We start from the raw sequence: 22,259 nt of genomic DNA on the forward strand, positions 1-22,259 counted from the left end.
CTCGTGGATCAGGCATTATGTGGTGGAGGTATGCGCCCTACCGAGTGCTCTTCTCGTTTAATGATGTAATGTTAGCCGATTTCCAAGCAGATGGAAGATGACCTCTGGTAAATGACAGGGTGAAAAAGGAAGAGAGAGAAAGTCGAATGTGCAAGAGCAGCAGAGCAGGTTTTTAGGACACATGAGCTGATGCCCTCCGGTCCAGTTGCAGAGTTGGAGTCGAAGGTTGCTGGAAACTTTTCCACCTCCTCAGGTGCTCTTCATAGCTTACAGTCTATCCCTGGAATCAATCTATAAAACCACGTTGAACCCTCTCTATTGCCGCTATGTCCTTCCTCAGATGTGGCCAAAACTGAACACAATATTCCAGATGAGGCCTCACTAAATTCTTACACAATGTTAACATTTCCTCTTTTGATTTATAATTTATCCCTCCATGATTACAACCTCAACCCTTTTTTTTGCTTTACCTCGAGCTGTGCTGACGGCTTTGCCCCTCCCCATTCCCTTCACATCTATTACTACCCCCAAATCCAGATTTCCTGGATGAAACCCAAGTCGTGAGCTAGTCAGACCACACACAGGTATATTATTGGGTTGCAGTGTCCTTTGATACCTCGTACTTGATGACTATGCTGAACTGCTTCACGACCCTGAACCCTTCTGAAACATGTGACCCCCTCCATCCTGGAAAGTTGAGCACACTTGTATGACGAAAGCAGCGCCATCCGGTCGTGCTTTTTCGACTGCATTCGGGTCGTGAAAATACCAACAGGGAAGAGTCCAAAATAGGTCGGGCCATTGCAAGTTGAGATCGACCATGCTCAAGTTTCGTGCGTCAGAGGTGACGTCATCTGGCATTGTATCTTTTATGTCTAGGTTTTGCACAAGAAACAGAGCTGATGCGAGCATGATTTCCAGTACAAAGTACAAGATGCAGGGCATGACATTGAATTGACAAATTTTCCAAGTTTCATTAATTATTACAATAATTACCATTACTTTAGATCAAGTAAACACGTTAAGTAAGGAATATATATATATATATATATATATATATATATATATATATATATATATATATATATATATATATATATATATATATATATATATATATATATATATATATATATATTCATACCAACGATCTGGAACGGCACTCGGTAAAACGCATGCCTGTGCCAGGCTGAACAGTTGACGTTTTGTATCCCACTGATAGGGTGGATCTAGATCCGTATTTGAACCAAAATCGAATCAGATTGTCCTTGTCACCGACCCAACTCATCCACCAAGTGTTGTCATAATCTGTCCATAACGTTTTGAGATATTATGCTGTATATCGTTTTGGCCCCATCTCTCAATGGTGACGAATCACGATAAAAAGTCTCGTATTTTTGAATCACTGGAATCACCAGATTCGGATCTTCATCAAAATTGAAACAATTCATCCTTATCACACACCTAACTCGTCCAAATAAGTTTCGTCAGGATTTTGTCCATAACTTTTTGACATAACCTGTTCACAAACAAACAAACAAATAAAAAGAAAGACGTCGTGCAGCGCACAATACTTGTGAAATCCCGAAAACAAATTGGACCATAAAAATAATTGGTGGCTGAATTCAATAACAAAATATGCAAATCGTCTTCAAATTTTACGCCGATCAGATGACAATTGACAATCTTAGAAATTTGGTGGATGTTGACCTTTTGGCCGATGCTGATCTCAAAATTAATTGGTAGTTGAATTTAGTGACCTGATCTATAAATCCCCTTCAAATTTCAAGTCAATCGGAGGAAAACTGAGAATTTTAGAAATCTCACCTAAGTTGTTGACTTTTGGCATCTTGACCTTTTGACCTATTTTGACCCCAAAATAATTTGTGCTTGAATTCAATGATCAAATGTGCAAATCCTCTTCCCGTTTCAAATCAATGAGATGAAAATTAGCAATTTTAGAAATTCGGCGGATGTTGACCTTTTTGTCGATGCGGACCTCAAAAATAATTGGTGGTTGAATTCAGTGACCTGATCAATAAATCCTCTTCAAATTTCAAGGAAATCAGATGAAAATTAAGGATTTTATAAATCTCACCTAAGTTGTTGACCTTTGGCCGATGTTGACCTTTTGGCCTATGTTGACCTAATATAATTTATCCTTGAATTTAATGCAAATCCTCTTCCAGTTTCAAGTCAATTGGATGAAAATTGACAGTTTTAAAAATTCGGTCTATGCTGATATTTTGGTCTATGTAGACCTCAAAAATAATTGGTGGTTGAATTCAGTGACCTGATTTGCAAATCCTCTTCAAATTTCAAGTGATCAGATGAAAATTGAGGATTTTAGAAACTTGACAAAGTTGTTGGCCTTTAGCCTATGTTGACCTTCTGACCTCAAAAAGGCTTTTTGCTTATGACGAACTCTACCAGGTGGTGAAGTTTCGTGAAGATCGGTTTAAAATTGTGACCGGTAGGCGGTTGACAAACAAAAAGACAGACAGAATAACATATGCGACCAACCAATTTTCTTGAAAAATCTTCGATGTTCACAAGTTGCGAACAGGGATGAATCGTTAACCTCCTTCCACCATCGGTGGCAGAGGTAAAAATGGTATGTGCTGCTTCCTTGCTTTGACATTCAGCATTTAAAAGGATGTACAGCCAAACAGCCATAGGTTGATAATAATAGCAGTGGCTTTGATTGGCCTATTCTCCTGCATCAAAGTCCCTTGTTAAAGGAAACTCTTATTATTTTACATTAATATCAAAACATGGAAATAAAAACAGGTCCAGTATTGTGATTTTGACAAAAGATAATTTTAATATCCAATTAAGAGCATGAAGAACCGAAAGTTCGAGAACATAATGGAATCTAATGAAAGTGAACCAAAATTAGTGGGAACACATGAACTGCTGCGACAGAAATAAATAAATAAAACAACTGAAATGAGTTCTGTGCTATTTATTAAATAATGCACTTGAAACCCTCATTTCACTCTTGTATCATCCCTCCCGTTTCACTTCTCACTTTAAAACTTCTCTTGTTCTTGTTGTTCTTGCTGCCCTCCTCTCCTCCCTTCCCCGGTGCGTACATCGCAAACCACAAGCACACTCACAACCGCGTACTGTACATATTCTGACTGCTCCCCAACACCAAATAAAGAAGGGGGCGGTGCTACATTCATCCTGCATGCTCACTGCGTGCCATGAGGCTGCTGCAAACTCAGCAGCCTCATGGCAGTAAGCCAACACCAATGCCGAGAGTCGGTGGAGGCCCGGGGCCCCTCTCTCCGACCAATGGGCGGAGTCAATAGGAGGCGGTGCTTGGTCATCCCGCGTGCAGCACTGTACCCAGTGTGGCTGTTGCGAAAAGTCAGCGCGAGGGCACATCAACATCTCAAGCGAACAACAGGTTTTGGCGGCTATTGCCAAAATACAAAACGATCGCTGTTGTTTTGCACAAATCGCAGGTGGCATCAACAAGTTTGTTTTCATTTCCTGATCAACATCATGATTATCGCGGACATCGAAAATAAGTGATCGATCATTTACCATACCGTCCGTTGAAACCGCAGCTGGAACTGTTTCTTGAGTGTGCTCTTGACAACTTGCAGTTGCAAAAACGATTGGCCAATAAATTGCTCGATGTTTCAAAAGAAATCCATTTCAAGTCACAAACCAATTCAGAGTCACGAGGTTGGGCGACGTTCGATTGGAATATTGAACAGCATTTGTCGAAGGAAGGTTTGATCGAACAGCGTGCATGAGTGGAGGGCAATTACTACACGATGCAAGAGGGATGATACATTGAACAATGATTGTGTAGGATTTTACATCGTTTTTGAACATGCATGATATTGGAGCAGGACGACGTTGGATGAGGTGTGTAAATTGACCAGGGTATGCGTATTCATCAGACAAAGGATAAACTGAACGAGGTTATATGTGTTTACGTGCATACAATCTGACTCACCCGATCAAGATCGGGTTAGTTGTGACTTTAATAAACCATCAAGAAGATTGATGTTTAAAGCCTTAGCAAAAATTAACCCGAGAGTGCACCACGGCGATGATGGACCAAATGGCGTCATTTCCTTCTTTGAGGTTCGTTTCTTGATCTTCAAACATACAAACACACATACAGAGAATGGTCTTATTTGGTGGGGAGAGGTGGGGTTGTGCCCATGACGTGACCCTGGATACACCCAGCATGTGTGCAAAATTTGGTGATTGCCCCAGTTGTTTGTTTTTTCTATGATTTCAGATGTACACACATACATACAGATAATTTTCTTGTGGGGGTGGTTTTTGAGTGGATTTTTGGTGTGCCCACGACCTGACCCTAGGTAGTCCCATTGATTATGCAAAATTTGGAAGAGATTGGTCAAGGGGTGGGGAATTGTACACAAGTCAAAGAAAAGTCTTCATACACACACACACACACACACACACACACACACACACACACACACACACACACACACACACACACACACACACACACACACACACACACACACACGCTAACCAAATCTGCAAACAGATGTCAGTCTATGATCGAGGAACAACTTAATTTCAGTTGAATCCTGTATTTTGAACATGTCAAACACAATTAGAACATGAATCAGAATACGAACCTGTAGTTTCGCAGTACTTTGGCTCGGAATTTAACAAATTGTACAGAATCTTATTCTGATCGTGCATGCGCACAGAGGAGGAATAGGGTAATTTTTTTTAGTTTGTCTACCTGTCTAGCAGTCAAACAAAATTGAAAATCATTCAAAATAGGAAACCCACTGTTTTCGGGATGTCATAAAGGACACAAACAATAGACACGAAGAACAAATGTAACATGTTGAATAATCTGGTGAGAAATTTGAAAATCATTCAAAATAGGAAACCCACTGTTTTCAGGATGTCATAAAGGACACAAACAACAGACATGAAGAACAAATGTAACATGTTGAATAATCTGGTGAGAAAGCCACTGCATCAATAGTGGTAAACTTCCGGAAAAAAAGGTTTTTTTTCTACGGCCTTTAAAACTTTTATTTTATTTCAGTTGAATTATATAGCTTGAACACTCGAACACAAATCGCTATATTGGCACTTTCAAAAAACATTTCGTTTGGCTGCAGCACTTGGACAAAATATTACGGCATTTTACATCTTTGTTTCGAGACCAATCAAATTTGCTGCTCACAGACCCCACCCATTTCTATTGTTTTCCCCCCTCAAGACTGCACGTATAAGGTGTTCAATGAACTCTCCAGTTACCTCTGCCACCTAAGGTGGACAGAGGTTATGTTTTCACCCCTGATCGTTTGTCTGTTTGTCAGTGAACAGGATATCAAAAAGTTGTGGTCAGATTTCGACGGAACTTGGTGGAGAGGTTTGGTGTGTGACAAGGACGAATTGATTCGATTTTGATTTTGATCTGGAAACGAGAATTAAAAAAAATTATTTAGTGATTCTTCATCATTGAGAGATGGGGCCAAAAACTAAATATAACATGAGATCTCAAAAATTAGACTGATTTGGATGAAACTTGGTAACAAGGAACAAGGTTGTGTGTGTGTGTGTGTGTGTGTGTGTGTGTGTGTGTGTGTGTGTGTGTGTGTGTGTGTGTGTGTGTGTGTGTGTGTGTGTGTGTGTGTACGTGTCCAAGTCTGTGTATTGTTGTATAATTTTTTTTTATCTGCAACCGCTTGTCCGATCAATATGAAACTTTAAACATAGGAGGGATTCCCCACGGATAATATTTATCGATAACTCTGATGTCATAGGTCACTTGGTATAGCGGCCCTATTGGATTAAGGGGAAAAAAAATTGGCCATCTTTTTCTCCGAAACCGCTCAAAGAAAAAAATTGAAAATTGAGAAATGTCATAAGCTTTCCATGGGGTATATAGAGTCACAACGATGTCATCAGTGAAGTGGTATTCCAGCCATAATTGGTTGAAACAAAATCCATATCCAAAAATTATGAAACTTTATATATTTGATCTATGATACTGCGTGAGTGAAAAATTACATTTATGACATTATCGGTCACGTGGTCTGGCAGCCATATTGGATCGAAAATAAAAATACTGTATTTTCAAAAATCTTCTCCAGAACTGCTGAACAGACCGATGTGAAACTTCCTACATATGATCGACTGGCCATGGGGAATGTCGTTTTAAAGTTGTTTTTTTTTTCATATTCATCTTCATTGATGCATTTCAGCCTTAATGTGCACAAAAGTGGTTATTAAATATCCTAATAATCAATAAAGCTACGAATAATGGCAATGCATTTGACATAATAGGATAATGGCAAAATGGGCCATAATAGCAGCGTGTTCAGTTAAAGATGGTATTTTTGTTCAGATTAAGTGTGCGAGGTGAGACTACGCACTCTACCAAATGCCATTCGAGTTTAAAATGTTTTTATCACTTGTTTCTGTATATTTTAAAACTGTATTTAAATGCTGGAGAGTTTCATATTGATTTAATAATTAAAATTATCTTGTTGATTATATTTGTGAAGGCTCCGCATAAAATAGTGTTATTATTACATCACGGTCTGCAAGAATAACATGTACAGTGGTATGTAGTGTCTGTGCGAATCCTACACAGGAAATCTAATGGAGAATTTTAACACTTGTTAGCTAGCATTATGGAATTTTAAATTACAAGTAATACAAGTAAGCGATGTGTTTTTTTTATTACAAGTCCTGTACCACATATAAATATAACACTTGAGAGCGAGCAAACTGGCTGGCTCCATTATGTCGATTGGTTTATTTGAACACTTGATAAATAGCAGGCAGTTATTATGAAGATTCTTAGACTTCAAGAAGAGAGTTTATTTGTTTATCTGTGGTGCAGAGTATAATGTGTGTTTGAAAACTGAAATTCAGAAATTTCTAAACTTGCTGCACATCCAAGTGCTTAAACACACTGCACTTTCAGTTCGTGTTGTTCTGTTGTTATGTCGGTTATTATGTCCACGACGCTACTTTGTGTTGTGAATAAATCAGTTATACATGTTACATCATCAAAATACATATATTAATATAATAATTTCAATCTGGTCAAAAATTACATCGGGGCAACATGACATATGGCCCATATGTCGTCATCGTCATCATGATGGTTGATGCCTTTAGTATCAGAAGACAGCCGTTCACATGTGTGACGTGTCAACAACATGGGCACACAAATTTATTTATAGGGTAGGAACTGCAGTTACCCAGAAAACAACTATACTGAGAGAACAAGCAATGTAACCTGGTGTCAAGGGATATCCAAGAAGACGAGACCATGAATTGTTACCCACTAATTTTTAAACTCAGTTTAGGCAGGAATTTAATTTTTTTCAGGGTGCAGGCGATAACTCGCCTACTTTTCGCGAAAGACACCATGGGATCTTTAACATACATCAGCACCCCCAGTACTGGCAGGTTGGTTCCCCGGCTTAACGTCCTTTCAATGGACGTTCATCACCCTGCATGTCAAACATCAGAATGAAGTTTGTAATTGGGTCAAGATATGAATCCGGGCGAGAGAGCAAAGGAGAGTGTGCACACCTTTCGGCTCTCCTGCCAGCACGTGTGGAGAGTAATGACGACCTCACGCACACTATTTCGGCTTCCACACAGTTAGGCATTGTGATACGATACTCAATGTCATTAGTGGAAGTCTCCGGGAGCTTCCTCAGGTTACTTTGCATGCTCCCATGGGTGTTTCCTCATCATCGCTGCTGGTGCTTCCTCACTTGCTTCCAGGGTACTTCCTCTCCTGCTCCCGAGAAGTTTCCTCACGTGCTCCCCAGGTGCTTCCTCACCTGCTCTCCATTTGCTTCATCACCTACTCTCCAGTTGCTTCCTTGCCTGCTCTCCATTTGCTTCCTCGCCTGCTCTCCAGTTGCTTCCTCGCCTGCTCTCCAGCTGTTTCCTTGCCTGCTCGCTTGTTGCTTCGTTGCCTGCTCTCCAGTTACTTCCTCACCTGCTCTCCAGTTATTTCCTCGCCTACTCTCCAGTTACTTCCTCGCCTACTCTCCAGTTACTTCCTCGCCTACTCTCCAGTTACTTCCTTGCCTGCTTTCCAGTTACTTCCTTGCCTGCTCTCCAGTTGCGTCCTCGCCTACTCTCCAGTTACTTCCTCGCCTGCTTTCCAGTTACTTCCTCGCCTGCTCTCCAGTTACCACCTCGCCTACTCTCCAGTTACCACCTCGCCTGCTCTCCAGTTGCTTCCTCACCTGCTCTCCAACTGTTTCCTTGCCTGTTCTCCAGTTTATTCGTTGCCTGCTCTCCAGTTGCTTCCTCGCCTGCTCTCCAGTTGCGTCCTCGCCTGCTCTCCAGTTACCACCTCGCCTGCTCTCCAGTTGCTTCCTCACCTGCTCTCCAACTGTTTCCTTGCCTGTTCTCCAGTTTATTCGTTGCCTGCTCTCCAGTTGCTTCCTCGCCTGCTCTCCAGTTGCTTCCTCTCCTGTTCTCCAGTGGTGTCATGGCCTGCTCTCCAGTTGCTTCCTCGCCTGCTCTCCAGTTGCGTCCTCACCTGCTCTCCAGTTGCGTCCTCGCCTGCTCTCCAGTTGCGTCCTCGCCTGCTCTCCAGTTACTTCCTCGCCTACTCTCCAGTTACTTCCTCGCCTACTCTCCAGTTACTTCCTCGCCTGCTTTCCAGTTACTTCCTCGCCTGCTCTCCAGTTACCACCTCGCCTGCTCTCCAGTTGCTTCCTCGCCTGCTCTCCAACTGTTTCCTTGCCTGCTCTCCAGTTTATTCGTTGCCTGCTGTCCAGTTGCTTCCTCGCCTGCTCTCCAGTTGCTTCCTCTCCTGTTCTCCAGTGGTGTCCTCGCCTGCTCTCCAGTTGCTTCCTCACCTGCTCGTCAGTTGCATCCTCGCTTGCTCTGCAGTTGTTTCTTTCCCTGCTCTCCAGTTGTTTCTTTGCCGGCTCTCCAGTTGCTTCCTTGCCTGCTTCCAAAGTGCTTCCACACACACTCCAAAATGCTTCCTCGAGTACTCTCCGGGTGCTTCCTCACCGAGTCATTTACACACATGTACTTCTCGCGATCATGCTTATATCGTCAGCACTTCACTAATGCAAAGGTCGTTTGCTATTCCTGCAACTTATTTGGTCGTTTTCATCCACACACGTACTCTCTTGTTGCTGCTTCTGTAAGCCTCCCAGATGCTCCGTGGTGCACGGTCACCGTTCGGTTACTCATGTTTACGAGTAGTTAAGTTTGCTGTCAGGTTTGCTGATAGTCGAAAATAGTAAGTAAATAACGACACGGATCCCAAAGCAGGTTTTTTATGAATCATGATTCCTTGAGCATCAATTGATGGACTAACAATTCTCGGAATGACAATTTGCTCTTGTGCTTCTTTTTTGCAGCCGGGTTCTTGTTGCAAGTTAACCTGTGTACGCACTCGAGTGTTCCCTGGTGAATGCGTTCATCATAATGCTGCCTGGATGCATTTAACCCCAGCAGCTTGTTGGTTGCTGCTCGCAGGTTCTGCTAAACAACACGCATCCATCATGCCAGCGGGGTGTTGTTTGGAATCCTCGTGCCCTTGTTCAGTGCTGTGTTAGTTATCCATTATTACTTGTTTTGTTGTTTACGCCATTCTGCAAGAGGGTGGGTGTATACCCCTCGGTTACCCACGGCACTCCCCCGCTACCACCCCCACAGCAGCACCTTCCCATCGCCTATAAAAGCGACGTGCTGGGTGACCGCACCAGTCAGATCGCGCAACCATGGATCTTCTGCAAACCGGAGAGGTGTCTGTCATCCAACACATCCAGACGTCGTTCAATGGCTTGCAGGGTTACTTGAACTTCATGTCCACCGTGGGGGACATCCGAACAGCCTTCCTCGTCTACTTCCCTCTCTGCTTCTTCATCGACCGCAGGGTCGGCACCAAGATGGTGTGGGCACTGGTCGTCGGGGACTGGATCAACCTCATGTTCAAATGGTGAGTGCAATGAAATGCGGTCTTGTTTTTCACTTCCTTCTCCCTCGGTTTGTTTACTTTTCCGCATGAATCTTATCAACGTTTGAACCTCGTTCCCCAACATTCACACTCAATGCGGCTCTCGTGCTTTTAGAGTGCTGTCAAAGCACTTACGAACAAAACCAACACTCAGCTGTCGGCATACCTTGGGTTGTTGTGAACAAATTCAGAATAATGGCAAATCAGCAAAAGCAACTTTCCTTCCACCGAAAGGCCTCAACACATTTAAAAGAATAAACAGATCAATAAATAATGTCATTTGAAATGTATCAACAATCTGATGGTCTGCGCACAACCGTACACGGTTGACGAGACTGCGTCGGAGTGGCTACCTGGCCAGGATTGCGCCCAATGGCCCAGGAGACTGCTTCGGCAGCACCGACGCTCTCTCTGTACAGGGTTATGGTCCCAATGCCCAATAATATCCCCATTACCCCCTCCATCTTCAACGCATCCAGGTACCTATCTGTCGAAATGGCATTCAAACTTATCCACCCCCTCCGCAGCCACCACCTTTCCAGGGAAACAATTCCATACATTAACCAACCAACCAACCAACCATTGGGACCATACTCTGTGCAGAGCGTTGGTGCTGCCGAAGCAGTCTCCTGAGTTATTGGGCACAATCCTGGACGGGTCGCCGCTCTGACGCAGGATACCAGCATGCTGACACAAATTTTTGCCGATTTGGAAGGATGACAGGCTGAGTCAACCCCACCTGGTATTAATTTAACAGCCAAGTGGGATTTGAACTCAGGACCCTCAGATCCCAAGCCCACCACTCTAGCCATTAAGTCAACACCAGGCATATGCATTCACCACTCTCTGAATGAAAGACCCCTGCCTGTCCAAACCCTCATCTTTTTACCCTAAGGCTATGGCCTTTTTTATTGATGAATAAATATTTATGACGGAACACTTTATTTCATTTATGAGTAAGTGTGATCGAAGACGTGGGTAAGCAGGAGAGAAGGAGGGGGGAGGGTGTTTATCTGTCTGTGCTATGAGAGAGATGTTTGTCTGTCTGTCGCCAGTTTTCTCAGAGATGACCAAACAGGTTTTCGTCAAACTTTCAGAGGTTCATCAGTGGGTGTCTTGGGAGTGTTTTAGGCAAAAACAAACAAATAAACAAAAAAATTAAAGTAATTTTTTTAAAAAAAGAAAAGTTGGATTTTTCTTTAATCTCTCTAATAGTCCCTAAGCCTGAAGTGGCTATGTGAAATAAATTTGTGAAAGGTAATATTAAATGACCCCGACCCCATTCCTTAGTGGGTGGCCCCACTGAAAACTGTTTTCGGCCCCTATGGAAAAAAAACAAATTTTTATTTATTTATTTTTATTTTTTAAAAATGCCAACCGGATGAGAACAGCACCAGGCAACACCGGGTACCCCTGCTCATGACACAAATACAAAGGCGATTTGCAAAACACTTTACAAGGCTAAATTTAAAAACTGCATTGCAATGAATATACAGAACACTATTTGTTTATTTTTATCTTCTGAACCCTCCTTGAGTTGGCAGGATGGCCTAGATTTAGAAGTACTCACACTCACCTCTAAGCTGTCTCGCCTGCGTTCGAATCCCAACCCAGCTATAAACTGTCATCTTGGTGTTTCATAGGCAGGGTGATTCATCAATGTGTGTCCCGTCCCTCGGACGGACGTTAAGCTGAGCGTCCAGTCTGCTGGTATTAGTTGGTGGATGTTTCACGAAGAGTAGACGAGCTATCGCCGGCACCATGAACAAATCCTTGCTCTGACTTCCTGTGTTGGAGTGGATTGTTGATTGTAACCCGAGCAATATAAACTGCTTCGGTACCACTGATGTTCCGTCGAGGGCATGGTTCATGATCTGATCTGAATCCCCATCCACTCAATGTTTATTTCTGTTTTTCTTTTTTAACCCGAGGAAAATTTTTTCTTTATTCCCAAACCAATGTGTACCTGGCCAGACAAACCCGGTACTAGTGGATGATAAAATGTCTTCCCTCTCTGTTTCTGTTAGGGTGTTGTTTGGACATCGACCATACTGGTGGGTGCATGAGACCCACATGTACTCCAACGACAGTACACCTGAGCTGAAACAGTTTCCTATTACATGTGAGACTGGAGCAGGTGAGATTTGCTTAAATGACATAAAATGTGCAATTTCTAGTCTTGGTCTATGATGGTTGCAGTGGTTTGTGATGTTCTACTCTGTGTGACACTCTCAAGGAAAAGTGTGGTAGCTCATTGATAGGCAACAGGATACAATAGATTAAGAGAGAAAGAGACCCGAGACAAATAATCCAGGGATGCAACATGCCAGGGAAAGAGCAGCATTAAGGAGTACATCATCCAACTGATGCTACATCTGGTACCTCCTCGCACAGAGGTATTCCAAAAGCATCTGTCGCTCATTGTTTTGGAGAAACCGGAGCAAGGTTCGAGTGTTCGATCCAACATGGCAGAATGTTGTTTGTTTAAAGTAAGCCGGAAACCTCCGTGTCTTGAAGACTCGTAGACCGATGCCCACATCGTCTGGTTAAGCAAGGTTTTGCTGTCTTTAAGTGATCATTATTTTATTATTTTCTTCAACGCATCTTAAAGCTTAGCACATGAACTCACCACTCCAACAAGTGACTTGCGATTGAAATTAACTATTTGAAAGCTGATGGCTTGCTTAGCTAATGAAACGATATTCTGTCATACCCATTTCGTCACTGCAATTAATGTAATCACCCCTCCCCCTCCTGCTCCTCCAAATTAGCTTTGACCATTGAAAAAAAGTACAACAGCACTCAGTGGAGCGCATACCTCCGCCAGGCTGAACGGTTTACATTTTGCATCCTACTAACAGGCCGGATCTGCATCCGGGCCCAAACCAAAATCTAATCTGCTTGTTCTTGCCACCTACCAACCCATCCACCTAGTTTTTCTCATAACGTGTCTCCAACTTTTCAAAATATCAAGCTATATATTGTTTTGGCCCCATATCTCAATTGTGAAGAATCCCTTAAATTCGAGTATCTGGATCCGGATCCTCACCAAAATCGAATCAATTTGTCCTTGTCAAACGCCCAAAACCCGGGCACCAAATTTCGTCCAAATCCGTGCACAACTTTTTTTTGGATATCCTGCTCACAGACAGACAGATAGACAAACAGGGGTGAAAACATAACCTCTGGCCACCTTCAGTGGTGTAGGTAACGATCCAAGCTCATCATTGAAGTAAAGAACAAGAACAACCAAGTCGACCAATAATTCCACCCATTGCTAGTCCTACTGTGACCTAAGCAACATTGATTATTGGGGGAAAAGCAGAACAGCGAGCACTACAGCTCCAACTACCTGTGAAGTCGAATTTTACCAAAACTGCAATTATAGTTCAGAGGTAGCGGGAAGTGTTTCATCACTCACCTCCCATTTTGATTGGATGATTGGATGTTAGCCGTCTCGTTAGCATTCATTAGTCTCACACGTGCCAAACCCGGTTGCTGCTTTGTAACATTTCTGATCGTTTGACTGTGTCAATGATGCAGTGCCCCCTGTAGTATGAACATTTGGGTCGGAATTTATAATTTTACCAGGAACTGTGTAGAGTCGGGTCAGGAATCGAAGCCAGGCTAGTCAGCTCAAAGGTGAATACGATACCTATTAGTAGTTCATGTGGATGTAAAAAGAAGAAAAAAAACACAAAAATTGATTTCAGGGCAATTCTCGCCAGTGCTGTGAGAATTGCCAACACATCAAAGTAAATATTAACGATCATGGGATGTTGTCCTTTTATATGAAAAATTATGTAATCTTTTACTTTACAATTGACATTTATGAAAAATGTACCTCTACTTAGCAAATGCATCCAGCAAATACAACTGTGTAAACAATTTTCACGAACTTTGACTTGTGTATGCAGGCAGTCCATCGGGACATGCTATGGGCTCCTCATGCGTTTGGTATGTCATGGTGTCCGCTTTCCTAGCCAGCCGTATGCTTCCCAAGCAAAGCTACCGGTAAGGTCTCAGTTGCCTTTGCATCACTATCAGGATTCATTGACGACACTTAGACTTTTATCTGAAGCCGTTCCTCTCCATGCTTGTTGCAGGTATGCAAAATTTCCACTGTGGACCATGTTCTGTATTATACAAGTGAGCGTCTGCATCTCAAGGCTGTTTGTTGCTGCTCACTTCCCGCACCAGGTCATTCTGGGTGCCGTGGCTGGTAAGTCCTTGATATGTACAGAACTTTGTTTGTGCAATCCTCCATCACCCTGACATATCAGTACTCTTCCTGCGTATTGCTGACATGTTTTGCGCTATCAGTGAGACGATGTTTGCGTTTGGGTTATGATAAAGATGACTGGCTCAGTCAGCAGCCTATTTGTCAATCCCCTCTTCAAAGGGTGGAGTAGCTCATTGTGAGCCAATGGCCATCCATATCTAGTGCCAAACATTGTCTGTGGACGTCCTCCTGCAGTTGGGTTAATTTTTCTTTGAGGTTTGTGGCAGGATTTTCACTCCAGCTAAGCCCTTCACGTCGCAAAACACAAGAAAAATGCAAACAAATCTGAAAACCCACTCTGTGAGAGTATCTCCCATGTAGCTGCCCTTCGCAGGACAGCTCACCAGATGACGGGATTGGGGCAAAGCCTTTGGGAGCCCCAATCTTTGATAATAGGAGGAAAACCATGGGGTAACCTTCCCGTGTCAGATTGCAGTCGTGTGTGTCAGGAAGGTGCTGAGGTGTCATCCACTCCAGTAGACCCTGCAGCGGTCAGTCTCCTTGGGTTAACCGTGTTGAACGTAGCTATGCTGAACATGCTGAATGTAGCCATGCTGAACATGCTGAATGTAGCCGTGCTGAACACTCCAGTAGCCATGCTGAGCAGCAGTCTCCTTGGGTTCACCGTGTTGAATGTAGCCATGCTGAACATGCTGAATGTAGCCATGCTGAACATGCTGAATGTAGCCGTGCTGAACACTCCAGTAGCCATGGTGATCAGCAGTCTCCTTGGGTTAACCTGAGGCGGTCCCTTTGGGTGGGTGCCTGGAATGTCCTATCCCGAAGAGAGGATGGTCACCTGTCTCTGTTATCATCTGAGCTCAAGCGTTTGAATATCGGTATTGCAGCATGCTCTGAGGTTTGGAGACCGGATTGCGGTGAGATCTTGGCAGGTGGTTACACCTACAATTTGTCTGGTCGCTCTGATGATAACCATACCCAAGGAGTTGCTGTAGCTGAGTCCAATAAGCTGAGTCCAATGATAATTGAGGTAACACCGGACAACGAGTGTATTATGAGATGAAGGATTCATCACTCATTGGGTGTCGTTTCCTTGGTCTCTCTATCTGCTCCGACTGAGGCGAGTGATCTCACCGTGAAGGACGCATTCTATACCATGCTCGAGTCTGTGATTGATCAGTGCCCCAGGCAAGATACTCTGAGTCTTGAGTGATTTCAATCCGTCCATCCGTTGGGACCATACTCTGTGCAGAGCGTTGGTGCTGCCTCAGCAGTTTCCTTGGCTATTGGGTACAATCCTTGATGGGTCACCACTCTGACACAGGATACCAGGAAGTTGGCACTCATTTTGCCGACCTTGAAAAGATGACAGACAGAGTCAACCCCACCTGGGATTATTTCACCAGCCAAGGGGGATTTGAACACAGGATCCTAGGATCACAAGCCCACCATACCAACCATTAAGCCAACACCAGGCATAGGATTTCAGTGCATCGACTGGAACTGATAGGGATGGTTATGACACATGCGTTGGTCCCCATGGGTCTGGAACTGTGAACGAGAATAGCACTAAGTTCCTTGACTTTGCAAAAAGTCATGGACTTAGTGTGACTGGTTCATGGTTTCAGCACCCACAGGCTCATTGCTGGACTTGGTATTCCAACACTGGTGGAGTGGCAAAGGAGATTGACCATGTGCTCGATGGCTGCTGGAGGATGATCCCGAACTGCAGGGTCTACTGGAGTACTCATTTCCACAGTACTGACCGCAGGCTTGTGGTAGCAACTCTGTAGCTGCAGCTTAAATCCAGGAGAAAGGTACCATCCCAGCCTAGGATGGATATTGGCAAGCTCAAAGATGAGAGGGCAGTTGAGGAGTTTGTAAACAGGCTGAGTGCGAATTTTATGCATGGTGTTGGCTTAATAGCTAGAGTGGTGGGCTGGGATCCGAGGGTCCTGAGTTCAAATCGTGCTTGGCTGTTGAATTAATACCAGGTGGGGTTGATCCAGCCTGTCGTCCTTCCGAGGTCGGCAAAAATGAGTACCAGCTTGCTGGTATCCTGCGTCAGAGTGGCGACCTGTCCAGGATTGTGACCAATATCCCAGGAGACTGCTTTGGCATTACCATCGCTCTGCACACAGTATGGTCCCAATGGATGGAGGAGTGGAAATTTGGGGGTCTGGGTGCTTTGGGGAATCCTGAGGGGTTGTGGCGTGCCTTCATGACCACCATCCTTGATGTTGCCGGTGGATGTCTTGGAAGTCACCGGAGGGTGAAGAAGAATTTTGTCTCTCAAGGCACACTGGATACCATTGACCAGAGTCGCAGGGCCAGGCTTAATGGCAGAGTTGAGCTGTTCAGGGAGTTGAGGCATAAAACTGTATGTGCACAAGGAGGCCTATGTGCGTGGAATATGTGAGGGGGGGAAGCATCACCTATGGTCAAGTGATTCTCGTCCTCCTTCCAGGGGAATTCATGCATTGCATTCTCTAAGCCCATCCCTCGGTGTACTACATTTAGAGCGGAGGGTGGTAGGCTCTTGACAGAGGAGTCCATCGTGAAGGCCCGCTGGGCCGGTTACTTTGAGCGGTTGTACCAGGCTGATCCACCAGCTGTCGAGTTGGATGTCAGGGGTGATACTATCCCTGTTGCTGACCCTCCAATCAACTGTGATCCACCTTCGTTTGTGGAAACACAGGCTGTGGTGAACCTGTTGAAATGGGGTAAAGCTTCTGGGATCTGTGGCATCCATGCTGAACTTATCAAGGCTGGTAGAAATGCTGCACTCATGTCGTTGCATGCAGTTCTGTGCTCTGCCTGGAACACAGGCATCATCCCAACTGACTGGAAGAGGGGTGTTGCTGTCCCTCTCTGGAAAGGGAAGGGTGATCGCCAGGACTGCAACAACTACCGAGGGGTGATGCTGCTCTCAGTGCTGGGCAAGGTCTTTGCTCGGATAATTCTTGACAGGGTTCGCCACCATCTGCTTCAGCAAAAGTGCCCAGAGCAGTCAGGCTTTACACCAAAGAGGTCAACAATTGACTGTATCCTTGCTCTTTGGTTCCTCACCAAACGCAGATGAGAGTTTCGGCAGGGGCTGCTTGCAGCCTATGTTGATCTGTGCAAAGTGTTTGAGTCAGTGAATTGGGATGCCCTCTGGAGGATTGTGTCACCACATTTCACAGAAATCTCAGTACCACAGTATAGTTCAGACATCAGATTGATCAGTTTTGGTGGCACCCCACGAAAATACCATCTCCGACTTATTTTCAGTTGTTACTGGAGTTCGGCAGGAGTCTGTACTGGCCCCCACACTTTTCAGCACTTGTATGGACTGGATTCTGGGGAGGATGTCGAAGAAATCAAGCTGTGCTGCATCGTTTGGGAATGTCAAGATCTCTGACCTTGATATCGCAGATGATGCAGTCATCTTTGCGACGACTCTGGATATCCTTTTAGGGGCCCTCATGTAGCTGAATGAGGAGTCAGAGCCACTGGGATTATGGGTTTCCTGGGTCAAAACTAAGATCCAGGCTTTCAATGACATCTTGTCTGTATCTGTTTGTGGTGAGGATGTTGAGGTCATGGAGAGATTCACTTACCTTGGCAGTGATATTCATGTCTCTGCTGGCCAGAGGTCAACAGACATCTGGGTCGGGCCTGGGGAATCATGGATTCATTGGGTCATGGGATGTGGCGCTGCTGGTTCCTGTGCAGGATGAAAGTCCGAATCGTCAGGACCTTGGGGCTTCCAGTCTTTCTCTATGGATGTGAGACTTGGACTCTGACCAGGGATCTGAGATGGAGACTGAATTCCTTTGGTACTAGGTCCCTTCGGAGAATCCTTGGCTCTGGCTGGTCAGACTTTGTGTCCAACGAGCGGTTGCTGAGAGAGACTCAAAGGAGATTTGTTACCTGCATAGTCCGTGAGCGTCAGCTGCAGCTGTATGGACATGTGGCTCATTTTCCTAACGTTGTTCCTGCTCACCAGATTCTCTCAGCGAGGGAGTCTCATGAGTGGAGGAGGCCAATGGGCTGACCACATGTCTGGTGGTTGCAGCGGGTTGATCAGCATCTCAAGTTGATGGGGAAGGGCCAGGCATCTGCCTGGGGGATGGCCAGACGGAGGCCCCTGGAGTTCCAGCGGATAATGGACGCAGCGACGTGCTGCTCTGGCACATGCTCCCATACCTGGCCTTACTGACCCTCTTCAATCGAAAATTTGCATTGCTTCAGGCACTGCTATCTTTGTGACGTGAAATTCATATTTGGTTTGAAAATTAAAACTTTTCCTTATTTTGAATATCCTATCTGACTGTAGTATTCACATTGTCGAGCCTGGGCTTGAATCTCGACCCAGATACAGTATATAACTGTCATCCCGGTGTTTCACAGGCAGGTTGATTCATCATTGTGTGTGCGGTCCCTCGGGTGGACATTAAAGTGGGCAGCCTATCTGCCGGCATTAGTTAGTGGACGTTAAACATCCCACGGTGCCCTTCGTGAAGAGTAGGCGAGCTATCGCCGACACCCTGAACAAATTACAAATTCCTGCCCTGATTTCCTGGGTTGGAGTGGTGACCCAAGTGGGATTGTAACCAAGTAATTGCTTCGGCAATTAAGTAATTTTTGTACCATACTATATGCAGAGTATCATATATGCAGAGTATATGCAGTAGTGGCAGTATCAACACTCTGTTTCCAGTATGGTACATTATGATGATGATGATGTGACTATATTTTTTACTCATGTTTCCACTTCCCTTCACTTCTCACCAGTTTCACCAAGAAAATTCTCAGTGCGATCCATAGTACAAATTGTATTTTTTTTCATGCTCTTTATAAGACATCAAATTTTCTATTGGAAAGGAAAAGTGTTGAAGGAGTTAGGAATGAAGGAAAACTTGTGCATATATTGAATTAGTGCTGGGCACAAAGAAAGACTCAAACCCACACCCACAGAGCTCAGGTGAGAATGCTTGTCGTCTAACGTGTCCCACCTCAGCTCGGGCCTTCATGCTAGGTTAGAGGTTCAAAGTTTGTTGTATTCTCGAGGCAATATTCGCATCACCAAACGATTTCAACTTTGTTGAACCAATTTCTACACAGTCGTTGAGATGTAGACGTTTAGTGTGATATTTTGTCTGTATACAACTCGATGCATTGCATTGTTGAATGATTTCATGCAGGTGTGCTGGTGGCTGAATATTTTGAGCACGTGCACTTCATCCACACAGCGGCATTGCGGCGTTACGTGTGTGCCGCATTACTACTCTTCCTCTCTGCATTCGGATTCTACCTGTTTCTGCGGATCCTCGGCATCGACCTACTGTGGTCAGTCGACATTGCCAGGAAATGGTGCGTGAGGCCAGAGTGGGTGCACCTGGATTCTTCGCCGTTTGCAGGCCTAATGCGCAACCTCGGCATACTACTGGGCCTGGGTCTAGCTTTGAGCTTCACTTCCTCACAAGGTCCACTGTACTCACAGTACTCAACACTGTTTTTTCGCCTCGTTTGCATCAGTGCCTCCATCCTGGTCATCAACTTTTTTGATTCTTTCCCCCTGCCAAGCCAGAGTGAGCTTCTTTTTTATACAGTCATATTCTTGAAGAGCACTGCCATTCCACTTATTGCCGTGGCTCTGATTCCTTACTTTGTGCAGAATCTGATTGGAGACTTTGACAAAAAACACGCGTAAACCCAATCCTGAAGAGCCAACAAATGCAGTGCATTGCATACACTCAGTAAAAGGTGACCTCGGACATATAATCCAATGTCGGGATGATGCACTGCAGTATGAACTCTACCTGGTGTGCTCCAGGAGAGTGTGGGAACTGAGAAAGCGAATATCACATGTGGGAGTGAAAGTGCCTGGTGTGCCTGTGCCATTTTACACGCTTGGTCTCCTCCAACACATGATCACAGCAGTGGATTCTCGGAGATATTTAACCTGGCCTTTTGTATCAACGAAACTTGTATGTATTTTCTAATAAATTGTGCATAGTAGATATGACGGCAAACAATTTGTACAAATACCTTTTCTTTTTTTTGTTCGATATTTCAGTTAACCGACTACAGTTTAACCCAAACCCTCAATGAATGATCCTAAAACACTGTTTTGAATATACCTGCACATTAGGAGCAGGATTCAAGGAAAGGTTCTGAACATTGTGAGCCAGAACGTCAACAATAGCCAAATCTTTAATAAAACATGTGAATGTAGGATATATTCTCACAGGTGACTTACTCGTACTGTACTTCATTCTTGCTGCCCTGTGTTGTTCAGATCCGAGACGTGTTCTTTAATAAAGTGTTTTTGTTTTCTACAGTGGCGTCAAAGTCACTCATATCTTTTTATTTGAGCGATCTGAGGCTCATGCACGGAGGAGCTTGTACATGCAGTGCATCACATACAGGACAATGACATTGGCAGACAATGGACAGATTAACAGCGATCCCAACATCATGAACTACATGCTCGGAAGGGAGCACCAAACGGGTGTATCTAAGCACCCATGTAACATGAAGCAATTGCTCATTATTGAGCATGCTGAAGATGTGGATTAAATCATGAAACTTTTTTTTCTGCCTTTAACACCACCCATTATGAAAACTTTTTTTTTGGTATGAAACTGTTCAAGGCTGACTTCTAAGCTCAAACACTTTATACTTAAGAGGAGGACATTCAAGCTTTTATGCCTGGTGTTGGCTTAATGGTTCGGGTGGTTGGCTTGGGATCCCAGGATCCTGAGTTCAAATTCCACTTGACTGTTGAATTAATACCAGGTGGGGTTGACTCTGCCTGTCATCCTTCTGAGGTCGGCAAAATTAGTAGAGTGCCCGCTTGCTGGTATCACGTGTCAGCGTGGCGACCCATCTAAGATTGTGTCCAGTAGTCAAGGAGACTGCTTAGGCAGCACCAATGCTCTGCACAGAGTATGGTCCCAACGGATGGATGGATGGATTCAAGCTTTGGTAAAATTCACGGTTGTGTGTAAAACAAGACTCAATGGTGTAATGGTTGGAGTGTTCGCTCCAAGTCTGGGAAGCCGTTGGTTCAAACTGTGGCCGAGTCATACCAAAGACTTAAAAAATGGTATGTGGTCCTTGCTTGATGTTTAGCATTTAAAAGGATAAGAGCACAGGCAATGCCCATAGGTTTTCCATGGAGAGGAGGAAATTCTTCCTTGGGAAAAGCCCCGCTGATTGCGGTGAGAAAGGTGGCATCATTGTTGTGACATCGCTGGTACCCAGAGTGCCCCAAGCAGTGATGGCACTTCCCTCAAGCTCAGTGGCTGTGCTTTTCTCGTCTAACAGTCCTGTGTTATATCCTGTGTATTCGTCTGTTTGTCCATGTTTGTGAAATCTGAGATGTGTGTGGCTGCTCCACCATGAGCCTTATAGATCCTGTAAGAAAAAAACACAAAAAAACTGAATGTGCTTGAAATCCAGGGGTAAGTTGTTTATATCCATGAACTCTCTTTCAAATTTGGTGTTTGGCTTCAACAACTTTCAGCCATTGTGTGATATCAATGTTATGTTAGGTGTGTGTAACATCGTGGCTGAGGATGGAAAGGTGCACCATATCCTCATGTGGTAAGAGAGGATTGAAGGGACATCTTCACATTTTGTCAATGAGGAGACTTTCTGAGACTCCCCACTTGCTAGAAACCGCCGAAGCTTGATATTACAACCAAAATCGCAAGTGCTTCGTGAAGTGGAAGACCAGTCTTCACCTTTGAGGAAAGGTACACTTTGCTATTAAAAGGTGATGGTACAAAATAGATTCTATGATGGCATCGATTTTATGAGGAGACCTTCATTCCTGGATACCTCACTTCCCCTAACTCCAACCTTCAGGTGCACAAAGTAGTCTCTAGTTGTGGTCAATTGAGAGTGACAGAATCATAGCTATGGATCAATTGAGATGGACCAAAGAAGAGTGAATGTCATGCACTACCAGGGCACAATGGTGACAGTTTACCGCTGTTCATCTTAGCATCAGCTTCAATGTCAGCTAACTAAAAGTTAGTA

General features: G+C 44.3%; 2 protein-coding genes across 2 annotated transcripts; both read left to right on the plus strand.

The window, feature by feature from the left end:
* Nucleotides 1–1,172: 1,172 nt before the first annotated feature.
* On the plus strand, nt 1,173–9,712 carry LOC147013966 (uncharacterized). Its single transcript, XM_085851415.1, has 2 exons — nt 1,173–9,501; nt 9,682–9,712. The coding sequence occupies exon 1, from the start codon at nt 7,498–7,500 to the stop codon at nt 9,085–9,087; it is 1,590 nt and encodes a 529-aa protein (XP_085707541.1). The 5' UTR covers nt 1,173–7,497; the 3' UTR covers nt 9,088–9,501; nt 9,682–9,712.
* Nucleotides 9,706–20,551, plus strand: G6PC2 (glucose-6-phosphatase catalytic subunit 2). Its single transcript, XM_085851416.1, has 5 exons — nt 9,706–9,964; nt 12,010–12,119; nt 13,900–13,996; nt 14,089–14,204; nt 19,415–20,551. Exons 1-5 carry the CDS (start codon nt 9,747–9,749, stop codon nt 19,921–19,923), a joined length of 1,050 nt encoding a protein of 349 aa, XP_085707542.1. The 5' UTR covers nt 9,706–9,746; the 3' UTR covers nt 19,924–20,551.
* The last annotated feature ends 1,708 nt before the right edge of the window (nt 20,552–22,259 follow it).

The sequence above is a fragment of the Eptatretus burgeri genome, chromosome 13 (genome assembly GCF_056783735.1).
Source record: "Eptatretus burgeri isolate ZD-2024b chromosome 13, Ebu_testis_v1, whole genome shotgun sequence".
NCBI lineage: Eukaryota > Metazoa > Chordata > Myxini > Myxiniformes > Myxinidae > Eptatretus > Eptatretus burgeri.

Excerpts from the sequence above, each read along its gene's own strand:
- G6PC2 (XM_085851416.1), top strand. The coding sequence starts at position 9,747 with ATGGATCTTCTGCAAACCGGAGAGGTGTCTGTCATCCAACACATCCAG. Across the intron at positions 9,965-12,009 it reads ATCAACCTCATGTTCAAATG|GGTGTTGTTTGGACATCGAC; the intron begins GTGAGTGCAATG and ends TGTTTCTGTTAG. Across the intron at positions 13,997-14,088 it reads CTTCCCAAGCAAAGCTACCG|GTATGCAAAATTTCCACTGT; the intron begins GTAAGGTCTCAG and ends TGCTTGTTGCAG.
- LOC147013966 (XM_085851415.1), top strand. The coding sequence starts at position 7,498 with ATGTCAAACATCAGAATGAAGTTTGTAATTGGGTCAAGATATGAATCC.